The sequence below is a fragment of the Bos indicus x Bos taurus genome, chromosome 7, assembly GCF_003369695.1.
Source record: "Bos indicus x Bos taurus breed Angus x Brahman F1 hybrid chromosome 7, Bos_hybrid_MaternalHap_v2.0, whole genome shotgun sequence".
Taxonomy (NCBI): domain Eukaryota; kingdom Metazoa; phylum Chordata; class Mammalia; order Artiodactyla; family Bovidae; genus Bos; species Bos indicus x Bos taurus.
In genome coordinates this window covers 108,691,504-108,705,814 of record NC_040082.1, presented here as the reverse complement: position 1 = coordinate 108,705,814, position 14,311 = coordinate 108,691,504, and the positions used below count along the sequence as shown (strand labels likewise).

Genomic DNA, 14,311 nt, shown 5'->3' with positions numbered 1-14,311 from the left:
GTGAAACAAAATTTTGCGAAAAAGTCTACCCTTAGTTAATTTTTGGGGGGGGGTAGAATTTTTTTTTTTTAAAGTAGTTGTAAGTTTACAACAAAATTGACAGGAAGGTACGGAAATTCCCTTCCCTCACATGCATCTGGAGAAGGCAACGGCAACCCACTCCAGTACTCTTGCCTGGAAAACCCCATGGCCGGAGGAGCCTGCTGGGCTGCAGTCCATGGGGTCCCTGTGAGTCGGACACCACTGAGCGAGTTCACTTGCACTTTCATGCATTGGAGAACGAAATGGCAACCCACTCCAGTGTTCTTGCCTGGAGAATCCCAGGGATGGGGGAACCTGGTGGGCTGCCGTATATGGGGTCGCACACGACTGAAGCAACTTAGCAGCAGCAGCTGCACATGCATCAGTTCAGTTCAGTCGCTCAGTTGTGTCTGACTCTTTGCGACCCCATGAACCGCAGTTCACCAGGCCTCCCTGTCTAGCACCAACTCCCAGAGTTTACCCAAACTCATGTCCATCGAGTCAGTGATGCCATCCAGCCTTCTCACCTTCTGTCATCCCCTTCTCCTCCCAGCATCAGGGTCTTTTCAAATGAGTCAGCTCTTCACATCAGGTGGCCAAAGTATTGGAGTTTCAGCTTCAACATTAGTCCTTCCAATGAACATGCATAGCTGTTATCAAGACTGGAACTTTTTTTTTTTAAATAAGGATGAACTGCATTGCGGAGAAGGCAATGGCACCCCACTCCAGTACTCTTGCCTGGAAAATCCCATGGATGGAGGAGCCTGGTAGGCTGTAGTCCATGGGGTCGCTAGGAGTTGGACACGACTGAGCGACTTCCCTTTCACTTTTCACTTTCGTGAATTGGAGAAGGAAATGGCAACCCACTCCAGTGTTCTTGGCTGGAGAATCCCAGGGACGGGGGAGCCTGGTGGGCTTCTGTCTATGGGGTCACACAGAATCGGACATGACTGAAGTGACTTAGCAGCAGCAGCAGCAGAACTGCATTGACACATGATAACCAAGGTCCCAGTTCATCCTCTATGTTCACTGATGAAGTAAGTAGTATTGCACCTTCTGTGGGTTTGGACAAAAGTATAATATCATTATAATGACATCGTTATAATGTCAAAGTATTTTCACTGCTCATAAAAACTTCTGTACTCTGTGTATGCATCTCCCTGCTAACTCCAGGCAACCATTGATCTTTTTATTGTCTCCATAGTTTTGCCTTTTCCAGAATGGCATTTAGTTGGAATCTATTTTTCTTTTTTTTTCTCCTTGACAGGTTCAAAGCCTTTTTAAGACCACTCATGGCCGACACATGCATGACCAGAACGGCTCTAGGTCACAAGCTCCCTGACTAAGTACTGCAGCTCTTCTTCCAATATCAAGCCCTGTCCCACTGGTCCTGCCCAGCAGCCACATGGAGGTGAACAAGGACACAGTTTGGATATTTGTTCATTGAAACACTAGAAGTTTTGTGCCTCTTGTCACAGTGAACCCAGATTCCTGTCTGGTGGGCTATAAACAGATGAGCCATTTATTTAGGCCCTCTGCTCTACGTGCAACCCAATCCATGACAAATTCTTACTGAGTGACCGCTCAAGCCTAGGAAACTGTCACTCTGGAAATTAAAACTATTATAGACCCTCAGACTATAACCTAGTTCCAGCAGGAAAATAAGCCCTGGTTGGTGCACCCCTCTCTCTGCACCAATGCCACCTTTTGGTCTTCTAAATGTTTGCCCCTTGGATTGGAGGATGGGGTGGGAAGTATATGGTTGTTTACCAGTTGTTCATTATATATGTTAAGCAGACTTTCATGTTTGTTGTTTCCTAGTATTATTTCTATGACTTGCCTGTTAAATCTTTTAACTTTCTTGATTTGTTTGCTTTTGTCTTATGGGTCTGTGTATTGTGGATATTAATCCTTTGTTTACCTGCTTTCTTTCATCAGTAATAATTAATATAGATAGATGTTAAAAGAGCATATATGTGTATAGCTAAATTAAAAAGAATGATACTATGACTCTGAATTTATAATACAAGTATTAAGTAAATATGAATGAGACTCAAGACAGCCTGGGACTGAAAATTCCAAATTCTCAGCAAAACCCAAGAAGACAGCTACTGGGAAAGAAAAACTGGTCTAAATATTTCATCTTGGTTTTGGAAAAAGAAAAACAGATTTTAAGTAAAGCATCTGGGTGGGGATGGTATATTTTAAATATTGAGAGACTCCTATGTATTATTTATAAATTTGAAAAGTTTAATGAGATGGGTGATTGGGTGCAATCTCAAAAAGGCAGAATGATCTCTGTTCATTTCCAAAGCAAACCATTCAATATCATAGTAATCCAAGTTGATGGCCCAACCACTAATGCTAAAGAAGCTGAAGTTGAATGGTTCTATGATGACCTACAAGACCTTCTAGAACTAACACCAAAAAAGATATCCTTTTCATCATAGGGGACTGGAATGCAAAAGAAGGAAGTCAGGAGATACCTGGAGTAACAGGCAAGGTTGGCCTTGGAGTACAAAATGAAGCAGGGCAAAGGCTAACAGAGTTTTGCCAAGAGAACTCACTGGTCATAGCAAACACCCTCTCCCAACAACACAAGAGATGACTCTACATGTGGACATCACCAGGAGGTCAAAAATGAAATCAGACTGATTATATTATTTGCAGCGAAAGATGGAGAAACTCTATACAGTCAGGAAAAACAAGACTGGGAGCTGACTGTGGCTCAGATCATGAACTCCTTATTGCCAAATTCAGACTTAAATTGAAGAAAGTAGGGAAAACCACTAGACCATTCAGGTATGACCTAAATCAAATTCCTTATGATTATACAGTGGAAGTGACAAATAGATTCAAGGGGTTAGATCTGATAGATAGAGTGCCTGAAGAACTATGGATGAGGTTCATGACGTTGTACAGGAGGCAGTGATCAAAACCGTCCCCAAGGAAAAACATGCAAAAAGGCAAGATGGTTGTCTGAGGAGGCCTTACAAATAGCTGAGAAAAGAAGAGAAGTGAAAGGCAAAGGAGAAAAGGAATGATATATCCATCTGAATGCAGTTCCAAAGAATAGCAAGGAGAGATAAGAAAGCCTTCCTAAGTGATCAATGCAAAGAAATACAGGAAAACAATAGAATGGGAAAGATTAGAGATCTCTTCAAGATAATAAGAGATACCAAAGAAACATTTCATGCAAAGATAGACACAATTAAGTACAGAAATGGTAGGGACCTAACAGAAGCAGAAGATATTAAGAAGAGGTGGCAAGAATACACAGAAGAAATACACGAAAAAGATCTTAATGACCCAGATAACCATGATGGTGTGATCACTCACCTAGAGCCAGACATCCTGGAATGTGAAGTCAAGTGGGCCTTAGGAAGCATCACTACGAACAAAGCTAGTGGAGGTGATGAGATTCCAGCTGAACTATTTCAAATCCTAAAAGATGATGTTGTGAAAGTGTGGCACTCAATACGTTAGCAAATTTGGAAAACTCAGCAGTGGCCACAGGACTGGAAAAGGTCCGTTTTCATTCCAATCCCAAAGAAAGGCAATGCCAAAGAATGTTCAAACTACTGCCCAATTGCACTCATCTCACACACTAGTAAAGTAACGCTCAAAATTCTCCGAGCCAGGCTTCAACAGTACATGAACCAAACAGTTGCAGATGTTCAAGCTGGATTTAGAAAAGGCAGAGGAACCAGAGATCAAATTGCCAACATCTGTTGAATAATTGTAAAAGCAAGAGAGTTCCAGAAAAACATCTACTTCTGCTTTATTGACTGCACTAAAGGCTTTGACTGTGTGGATTACAACCAACTGTGGAAAATTCTTAAAAGAGATGGGAATACCAGACCACTTGACCTGCCTCCTGAGAAATCTGTATGCAGGTCAGGAAGCAACAGTTAGAACCAGACATGGAACAACAGACTGGTTCCAGATTGGGAAAGGAGTATGTCAAGCTCATTGTCACCGTGCTTATCTAACTTCTATGCAGAGTACGTCATGTGAAATGTCAAGCTGAATGAATCACAAGCTGGAATCAAGATTTCCAGAAGAATTATCTATAACCTCAGATACGCAGATGACACCACCTTTATGGCAGAAAGCGAAGAACTAAAGAGCCTCTTGATGAAAGAGGAGCATGAAAAAGCTGGCTTAAAACTTAACATTCAAAAAACTAAGATCATGGCATCTGGTCTCATCACTTCATGGCAAATAGATGGGGAAGTAATGGAAACAGTGAGAGACTCTATTTTCATGGCTGCAGAATCACTGCAGATGGTGACTGCAGCCATAAAAAACACTTGCTCCTTGGAAGAAAAGCTATGACCAACCTAGACAGCATATTAAAAAGCAGAGACATTACTTTACCGACAAAGGTTCATCTAGTCAAAGCTATGGTCTTTATGTAGTCATGTATGGATGTGAGAGCTGGACTATAAAGAAAGCTGAGCACCAAAGAATTGATGCTTTTGAACTGTGGTGCTGGAGAAGACTCTTGAGAGTCCCTTGGCCTGCAAGGAGATCAAACTAGTCAATCCTAAAGGAAATCAGTCCTGAATGTTCATTGGAAGGACTGATGTTGAAGCTGAAACTCCAGTACTTTGGCCACCTGATTCAAAGAACTGACTCATTGGAAAAAAAAAACACTGATGCCAGGAAAGATTGAAGGCAGGAGGAGGAGGGGACGAGAGAGGATGGGATGGTTGGATGGCATCACCGACTCAATGGACATGAGTTTGAGCAAGCTCCGGGAGTTGGTGATGGACAGGGAAGCCTGCCGTACTGCAGTCCATGGCGTTGCAGAATCAGACTCAACTGAGCGTCTGAACTGATCCTTAAAGAAGATACCAATCCCTAGGCTATAAATGAAGTCTAGTGGTCTTCAAATGGGAATAAATACGCAGGAAGTCCTGCAGAGGGCTAGGCAGGTCCAGATATTTTGAGGAAATTGATTTTTAGATCTCAAGTTTCACAGGCACTCTTTCTTTACCCACTCTACAGAAGAATCACAGTTCACTCCTTGTCCCGTATCTTCCTCCTGAGGCACTGACCTGAGGTACAGAAATTGCCACATACCAGATAGGGGTGAAGCTTCCTTTGATGATTAATCAAATCCTAAAAACTTGAAGAGATTCCAGTCTTTCACTTGCTGAACTTAGTTAAAGAAACTTGATCTTGGGGGAGAGGAGTGGTTTCTACCCGTCTGCTGGGTATCCTGAATTTAGAAAGTTTAAAAAAAAATTTATCTACAAGTAAAAATGTATGTAATTCTTTTTGGTTGGTCTCAATACTTATTCCTTGGATGTGCCATTAACTTGATGGACATGTTCTCTAAATGAGCCAAACTGCAGCCCTTGAAGAACACGTACACTAACTCTTTTTTATTCATTCTGGCCACATCTTGGCATATGAAACCCTAGTTCCCTGATCAGGGATCAAACACGTGTCCCCTGTGGTGGAAGTGCTCAGTCCCAACTACTGGACCACCAGGGAATTTCCTAAAGTCTTTCTGTTAAAACATAATGTATCGGCAAGATGTGATGATATAAGCAATGTTTAGATGTCTCCAACCATTTTGAGTGTCTAGGTTAAACAAAGTGAAAGAATTATAAGGCATAATTATCATTTGATAGGTCTTGGTAAAGCCTTTTTGGGAGAACTTCCCTGAAAGAGAAATATCTTTAATGGTTGCAAGAAAGGTGATTTTCATTCGAACAAAATGAAAATCTGAACAAAAAATTTTTTGATCAAAAAAATGTTTTTAGATCAATGCGATTTGGGGCATATAACTTAGAAGGAGTTCAAAGACCTGAATAACATTACTATAACACAGCTGTCCATTTCATATCTGAGTTACTTTATTGTACAGGAGAAATTAACACAAGATTGTAAATCAACTGTACTGAAATAAAATATTTTAAAATGTTTGGTAGAATTTACCAATGGGGGGAAAACAAACCAACCTGTCCAGTTCTATTTTTTATTTATATGAGTCAGAGTTCTCAAGGATCACATCTATAAAAAACCCAAAAGATGGGAATAAAATTGATGCTGAGTTCCATCACATTTACATCAGTAAATCATGTATATTCATCTGCATTTTTTAAATTAAAAACAAAGACACCATTCAGTTCATTAACAGAAGTAATTCCAAGAAAAAATTATGTATAATTACTTATAAAATTATATTTGTATCCCTTTAATCAACTTAGCATTACTAATAATTTTAATGGTAATTCATTATAGAAGAAAAAATTTTTTATACACTCAGAGCTTTAGTCACAAGAAAAGTTTATTATATTTTAATTAATTTACATATTTTTTTCTGAGATGTATGATAGGATGACCAATAAAAAAATTTAAAACATACATTAAGTGGATTGGAAATTCAAGGAATAAAGGGAAAAGTGTAAAATTTATAAATATTAAATAATTTTATTATTAATTTATTAACAAGATAGATGGCAGAGTTATCAAGTTGTTAAGGTATTGATCACTTGATACACTTAATGATACAGTGGTTTTATTTTAAAAAGTCAATTTTTACAATAAACCAAAAAGTTTATTGAAAATTATGATGAATTTTATGTATCAACTTTAAAAGTTGAAGATTTTTTTTAAAAGTCATGTGAACAAAAAATGTGAAGACTAGTGTTTCAGGAAGTGGCTCCTACAGTCATTCCTGGGAACACATTAGTGTTTTGCAGCCATCTCATCTATTCCCCAGTTAGGTTAGTCACCAATTCCCATTCGAGCTCAATTTAGAGTCATGGAAAATTTGATTGGAAGGATCTTTGTTTCATTTCTCCATATTATTAGCTTTGTGACCTTGGCTAAGCTATTTACATCTCTAAGCTTCATTAATAATAGTTCAACACAGCACACAGAGTATCATAAAATTCTACACTTATCGAATTGCCAAGTAAATGGTCTGATCAGGGATCTGGACCTTGACTGTTACAGAGGGGCTGAGCCTGTAACATAAAAGAGTGACCCAGTGAGAGGAAAAGCTGGAGAAGACATAAAGACACCTTGCTAGAGGAATGCTAACTGATCATGTGTGCCAGATGGGAGTCAGAAGAAACTGGGATCTGGATTTTTAATAGAAAACCTGGTAATTGGCTAAAAAAAAAAAAAAAAACAAACCTAAATGCTTTTACACTGTGCAGGATGTGAAAAAAAAAAAAAAAAAGAATGCAGCTACCAGCACAAACATCTCAAAGGGCTGCCAGTGTGTTGTAACCTTGGTATAGAGAATACATATTCAGGAGAGTGGGCTCTACAGATTTTTTTTATTGGGTTCTGAATTAAAGAGAAGTAACGAGTCTTTATAAATTTGAGTTTTAGTTTTGATTAGCCCTTTGGTGTCTCAAAAGATCTTATAATACAATATGGTGTTACACTGTACTGACAAGAAAACCATTTTACACTTTCCTAATTTTCCAGAATTTTCACTTATCATCTCAATGGCTAACTTAAGGAGTTCAGCAATATGAAATGAAAAAGGCATTGTACTTCATTTTGGAAGGAGGCATATTACTTTGTGCAGTGGAGCTCTCATACGTGGAAAATAAAATTTGCCATTGGAAGACAACAAAGAAAGGCATAATATAATGCCACTTACCTAATGGCAAATATATATCTAAATACTTTTAAAATTAAAGAGTGACTTCTTCAGTGAGTTTTGTTATTCATCCTTTAGTAAAAGAATACCCCCAAACCAAACAACTACAGAGAATGCAATCATTGTGGCAAGCTGCGCTACCAGACCCCATGTGGGTTAACATTTTAATACAAGTCATTTCATGACATTCCACAGCATCTTTCTTAAACCTAGATCACCACAAAAGCTATCTGGCAAGAGTGCTGCTCATACTCAGTCTCTGCTCCTTCACCGCTCCCACTGAACAATCTCTGACCTCACTGCTTTTGTAAGCAGATAAGCAGATCAAAGGAAAGGAAATGAGCCAGCCCTGGCTGGAGTGGTGACCACTATCTTCTGACCTGCTTTCTGAGGCCTCTGCAGAGCATGCTACCTGGGTTTCAGTTCCTTTTCCCCATTCCCACTCCTGCTCTATCTGATGACTTAAAATCTGGCTTACCACTGGGAAACCAGTCACATAGCTCATGCCAGCTGTTCCCCACCCTTTGGCCCTCAGTAAGCCATGCTCACAACTTTTGCCAGATTTCAGTGGCAGTTGTTTACTTAACTGACTAAAAAATCCATATGTATATATTACAGCATATTACAACATTATTTAAAAACATCAAGGCGTTGAGGTGATGTAACTAAGCACTGGCTTGAGAGGAGGCTTGTCTTGGTTCAAGTTCTGGCTCTGCCATTTCTAAGTAACTTGGTCAATTTACTTTTTAATTCAGCCTCCCTCTTTATAAACAAGGAATAATAATGGTATCTATCACATGGGGCAGGCTACATGAGTGGAGGCATGAAGTCCACGACTCCTTCCCATGCCCCTAAGGGACTGCAATTTCCTGCAGGGATGCAGTTCCCATAGGGTTGGGTGGGTGAGAAGTCCCTGCCCAGTTCCTGCCTAATGTGCTGTGGTGCTGCCAGCCTGCAGCAGGCCAGTGGACACCTGGCCCTGCCCTGAGAGTCAAACGGCATAACATCAACCCTCCCTGGGGCAGCATGGTCATGCAGTATGTCAGGGACAGGTAGGGAGAAGCCCAAGGGAAATTCAATGGACCTGAGTGGCAGAGAACCTGTCCCACGGAGACAGTGGGAGATGGGACCACACAGGAGCCCAGCTCCAAGGCCCCACACCTGCTCCTTTGTCCCATGAGACTTCACTTAACACAAATTTAAAGATAAGAGTTTCTATCGTGGGTACTTTTGAGGGCCTGGCTCTGTGCAATCATACTGATTAAAGCCTGCACTTCATGAACATCATGAAGCCAGTTCAGCTATCACCTAGGATTACTGTCAAGATGAAATGAACTAATATATGTACAGATTTAAGAATAATATCCGTTACCTAGGAAGCACAATATAAGTGCTGCTTATTATTTATAGCATTACCATAAATAGAAAAGTATTTTTCAAATATTTGTTCAACAAATATTATTCCGTGCTAGGCACAGTTCTAGGCACTGGCACATTTCCTCGCCAAACAGCTAACATTATTTGCTTACTAACAAGCCTCTAAGAAGATCTCGGGCCTTGACTCTCTGGACTGAACACCAGTGGGTGGGCATACAGTCAAAACGTGTAAAGGTGGCAATTTAGTGGGAACTAGATTCCTGAGTTAAATAGGTTCCTTCATTACCTTCTAGTCCTGCTTTCTATTGCCAGAGACATACAGTTTCCTATCTCAAAACAAGTGAGATTTTAAACTGTAAAAATCTTTCCTAGCCATTGAAACTATCACAACTCACTATCCGTGCTTTTTACATCAAATATACACTGGATAGGATGGAATCAAGAAGCCTTAAAGGCACACTGTAATACTTGTTAGGGGGTACTTCACAGTCTTTAGTGAGCTCTGCCCCATAGCACTATGATGAAATGTTCTCAGTTCACAATCCAGTACAGTAGCCACTCGCTACATGTAGATTACTGAACCACTTAAAATGTGGCTGTTGTGACTGAGGAACTGAATTTTTAATCGCTAAACATCACATGTGGGTAGTGGCTATTGTACTGGTTGGCAGAGCTCTAAATATCTGGCTTTACAGGACTTTCTAAGTCACACTCTACCAATCATTTAACGTTTCCATTCTTACTCATGTGCTGAAACTATTCTAGATGACAAAGGCTTAAAAGAGTTGATGATAAGAGATCATTGAAGGCTATAAGAACTTTGTGAATCACAAAATTCCTATTTTACAGACTGGAAAATGTGATGACTTGCCTGTATCATACAGCTCGTTGGTTGTAGTGGTCGTCTGGAATTAGAATGGGAAAGACTAGAGATCTCTTCAAGAAAATTAGAGATACTAAGGGAACATTTAATGCAAAGATGAGCACAATAAAGGACAGAAATGGTATGGACCTAACACAAGCAGAAGATATTAAGAAGAGGTGGTAAGAATACACAGAAGAACTGTACAAAAAGATCTTCATGACCCAGATAACCACAATGGTGTGATCACTCACCTAGAGCCAGACATCCTGGAGTGTGCAGTCAAGTGGGCCTTAGAAAGCATCACTACGAACAAAGCTAGTGGAGGTGATGGAATTCCAGTTGAGCTATTTCAAATCCTAAAAGATGATGCTGTGAAAGTGCTGCACTCAATATGCCAGCAAATTTGGAAAACTCAGCAGTGGCTACAGGACTGGAAAAGGTCCGTTTTCATTCCAATCCCGAAGAAAGGCAATGCCAAAGAATGTTCAAACTACTGTACAATTGCACTCATCTCACACACTAGTAAAGTAATGCTTAAAATTCTCCAAGCGAGGCTTCAACAGTACTTGAACCAAGCACTTACAGATGTTCAAGCTGGATTTAGAAAAGGCAGAGGAACCAGAGATCAAATTGCCAATATCTATTGGATCATCGAAAAAACAAGAGAGTTCCAGAAAAACATCTACTTCTGCTTTATAGACTATGCCAAAGCCTTTGACTGTGTGGATCACAACAAACTGTGGAAAATTCTTAAAAGAGATGGGAGTACCACCAGACCACCTGACCTTCCTCATGAGAAATCTGTATGCAGGTCAAGAAGCAACAGTTAGAACTGGACATGGAACAACAGACTGGTTCCAAATTGGGAAAGGAGTATGTCAAGCCTGTATATTGTCACCATGCTTACTTAACTTATATGTAGAGTACATCATGCAAAATGAGAGGCTGGATGAAGCACAAGCTGGAATCAAGATTGCTGGGTGAAATATCAATAGCCTCAGAAAGGCAGATGACACCACCCTGATGGCAGAAAGTGAAGAAGAACTAAAGAGCCTCTTGATGTAAGTGAAAGAAGAGAGTGAAAAAGTTGGCTTAACTAGGATCATGGCATCCAGTCCCATCTCTTCAGGGCAAATAAATGGGGAAACAATGGAAACAGTGAGAGACTATTTTTCTGGGCTCCAAAATCACTGCAGATGGTGACTGCAGCCGTGAAATTAAAAGATGCTTACTTACTCCTTAGAAGGAAAGCTATGACCAACGTAGACAGCACATTAAAAAGCAGAGACATTACTTTACCGACAAAGGTCCATCTAGTGAAAGCTATGGTTTTTCCAGTCGTTATATATGGATGTGAGAGTTGGACTATAAAGAAAGCTGAGCACCGAAGAACTGATGCTTTTGAACTGTGGTGATTAAGACTCTTGGGAGTCCCTTGGACTGTAAGGAGATCAAATCATTCAATCCTAAAGGAAATTATTCCTGAAAATTCACTGGAAGGACTGATGCTGAAGCTGAAACTCCAATAGTTCGGCGATGTGATGTGAGGAAGGGACTCATTGCAAAAGACCCTGATGCTGGGAAAGATCGAAGGCGGGAGAAGGGGACGACAGAGGATGAGATGGTTAGATGGCATCACCGACTCAATGGACATTAGTTTGAGTACGCTCCGGAGTTGGTGATGGACAGGAAGGCCTGGCGTGCTGCAGTCCATGGGGCTGCAAAAAGTCGGACACGACTGAGCGACTGAACTGAACTGAACCGGAACCCTCGCCCTCTAAACTCCACCTGGTGTTCTGACTCCGCGGTGAGTCAGTATGCGCCGTCAACAACTAGAGATGTGAGCTGGCATGGAAGTTTGAGATTTAAAGCAGAGAAAAGTACATTTTCATTTCCTAAGTAAGTCCTTTAAAAATAAATAAGGACTAACTAAACTTAAAGCCGTCCAGTTTTTAGTATAAAGGTCACCGATGAGAATAAGAATGCTGTCTGGGGCACACCATAGGAAGTGAAATTGCTCCAATCTCAGGCCACCCACGCCCAGGTATTTATCTTGACTCGGACGCACGGTGTAAAGAAAACCGACGAGTAGTTGCGCGTGTTAACAACCTAACAAGCTGAGTCAGTTAAACAGTCTTGCCAGCCTGGCACCCAAGGCAAAACAACCACCTGTCTGATGGAAAGCTCACGCAGCGTGCCCGGCCGGAGCCTACCTGCGCGCACCACGTCGTCCGCGCCGCTTTCCGCGCCGCTCAGGCTCGCGGCCGCGCGCAGCGCGCTCCCGCAGCTGGCCGACAGGGTGCCTGTGGCTCTCCGCGCCAGGGTCAGGATGGGTGCGGACCAGCCTTCTGTCGCCGCCCGCGACTTCGTCGCCCTCCGCAGTTCGCCTGGGCCCGGCACCTGGCTCCGGTCCACGATTTCAAACTCTTCTCCCGGTTCCGGCCCCGGCTCCTGCTCCGGCCGGCAGCCGTCGTCCCCGTCAGCCATTTTGGCCGTGTCACGTGCCCCCGGCGGCTGACTAGCCGGGCGCGCGGGAGGGCGCTTTTACGTCCTCGCTGCTCGTTTTCGTGTTCGCGCCGGGTTTTCTTCCTCTTTACGGTTCTACTCTCCTTTCTTTCAGTTTAGAAAAGCTCGGGAAGGCGCAAGTCACACGTTCTTATCAGCTGGGGGGACTTGTTTCCGTTGAAGTTCCTCTTGGGTTTTCTCCCTTTTTCGTGGTTCCTCCTATCTGGCTTAAAACAGAGCCCCAAAGGCCGTAGTTTTCTTTGTGAAAGAATTCCCTCTTTTAAATTTTCATTTCATATTTTGCTTTGCTTAGCCATTATTCTGCGGTAGTTTTCAGAACAAGCCCTAAAAGAGCAGGTAAGGAAATTCTGCAACAGTTAAGGCAGGAAGGCAGGACTTTAAAAAAATAATTAAATAACTGAAAACTGACAACTTGGCAGTGTTCTTTTGAACACACTGTGGTGGAATGGGAATCAGAAGGTCCGGTTGTTTTTGCTCAGTCGCTCAGTCGTGTCTGACTTTTTGCAACCCTATGGACTGCAGGACATCAGGTTTCCCTGTCCTTTACTGGCTCCTGGAGTTTGCTCAAACTTTTTCATTGAGTCACACGATGCCATCTAACCATCTCATCCTCTGTCTCCTCCTCCTCCTGCCTTCAGTCTTTCCCAGCATCAGAGTCTGTTCCCATCAGGTGGCCAAAGTATTGGAGCTTCAGCATCAGTCCTTCTTCCCATGAATGTTCAGGGCTGAGTGCCTTTAGGTCTGACTGGTTTGATAACCTTGCTGTCCAAAAGACTCTCAAAAGTTCTCCAACACCAGGGTTCAAAACCATCAATTCTTCAGCACTCAGCCTTCTTTATGGTCCAACTCTCACATCCATACATGAGTACTGGAAAAACCACAGCTTTGACTATATGGGCCTTTGTGGGCAAAGTGATGGCTCCACTTTTTAATCGCTTTCTGGGTTAGTAGTATCTCTTCTTTCAAGGAGCAGGCATTTTTTATTTCATGACTGCAGTCACCATCTGCAGTTGTTTTGGAGCCCAAGAAAATAAAGTCTCACTGTTTCCATTTTTTCCTCATGTATTTGCCATTAAGTGATAGGACTCGATGCCATGGGCTTAGTTTTTTGAATGTTGAGTTTTAAGCCAACATTTTGGATTAAAAAGAGAAAGAGCCAACTCTCCTCTTTCACCCTGGGCAAGAGGCTCTTTATTTTTTTTTTTAATTTATTAATTTTTTAATTGAAGGATAATTGCTTTACAGAATTTTGTTGTTGTCAAACCTGAACATGCATCAGCCATAGGTATACATCCCCTCCCTTTTGAACCTCCCTCCCATTTCCCTCCCCATCCCACCCCTCTGGGTTGATGTGTGTGTATGTGTGTGTGTTAGCCGCTCAGTTGGGTCTGACTCTTTGTGACCCCATGGACTGTAGCCTGCCGGGCTTCTCTGTCCATGGAATTCTCCAGGCAAGAATACAGGAGTGGATTGCCATTCCCTTCTCCAGAGGAACTTTTCAACCCAGGGATCAAACCCTGGTCGCCTGCATCACAGGCAGAGTCTTTACCATTTGAGCTACAGAGAAGTCCCAGGTTTATACAGAACCCCTGTTAGAGTTTCCTGAGTCATACAGCAAATTCCCCTTGGCTCTCTATTTTACATATGGTAATGTAAGTTTCCATGTTACTCTTTCCGTACATCTCACCTGCTCCTCTCCTCTCCTCATGTCCATAAGTCTATTCTCTATGTCTGTTTCTCCATTGCTTCCCTGTAAATAAATTCTTCAGTATCATTTTTCTAGATTCCATATATATGTGTTAGAATATGATATTTATCTTTCTCTTTCTGACTTACTTCACTCTGTATAATAGATTCTAGGTTCATCCACCTCATTAGAATGGACT

General features: G+C 41.7%; 1 protein-coding gene and 1 non-coding gene across 2 annotated transcripts in view; both read right to left on the bottom strand.

Annotated features, from left to right (window-relative positions):
- RUFY1 (RUN and FYVE domain containing 1) overlaps positions 1-12,407 on the bottom strand; it is a 64,248-nt gene extending 51,841 nt beyond the window's left edge. Inside the window, exon 1 of the mRNA XM_027548435.1 lies at positions 12,113-12,407. Coding sequence (XP_027404236.1) covers positions 12,113-12,386 — 274 coding nt within the window. The 5' untranslated portion in view covers positions 12,387-12,407. The remainder of the gene's footprint in view (positions 1-12,112) is intronic.
- LOC113896745 lies at positions 1,445-1,574 on the bottom strand. The gene has a single exon (XR_003512116.1). It is a non-coding gene; the product is annotated as a small nucleolar RNA SNORA11 (small nucleolar RNA).
- Positions 12,408-14,311: the final 1,904 nt, after the last annotated feature.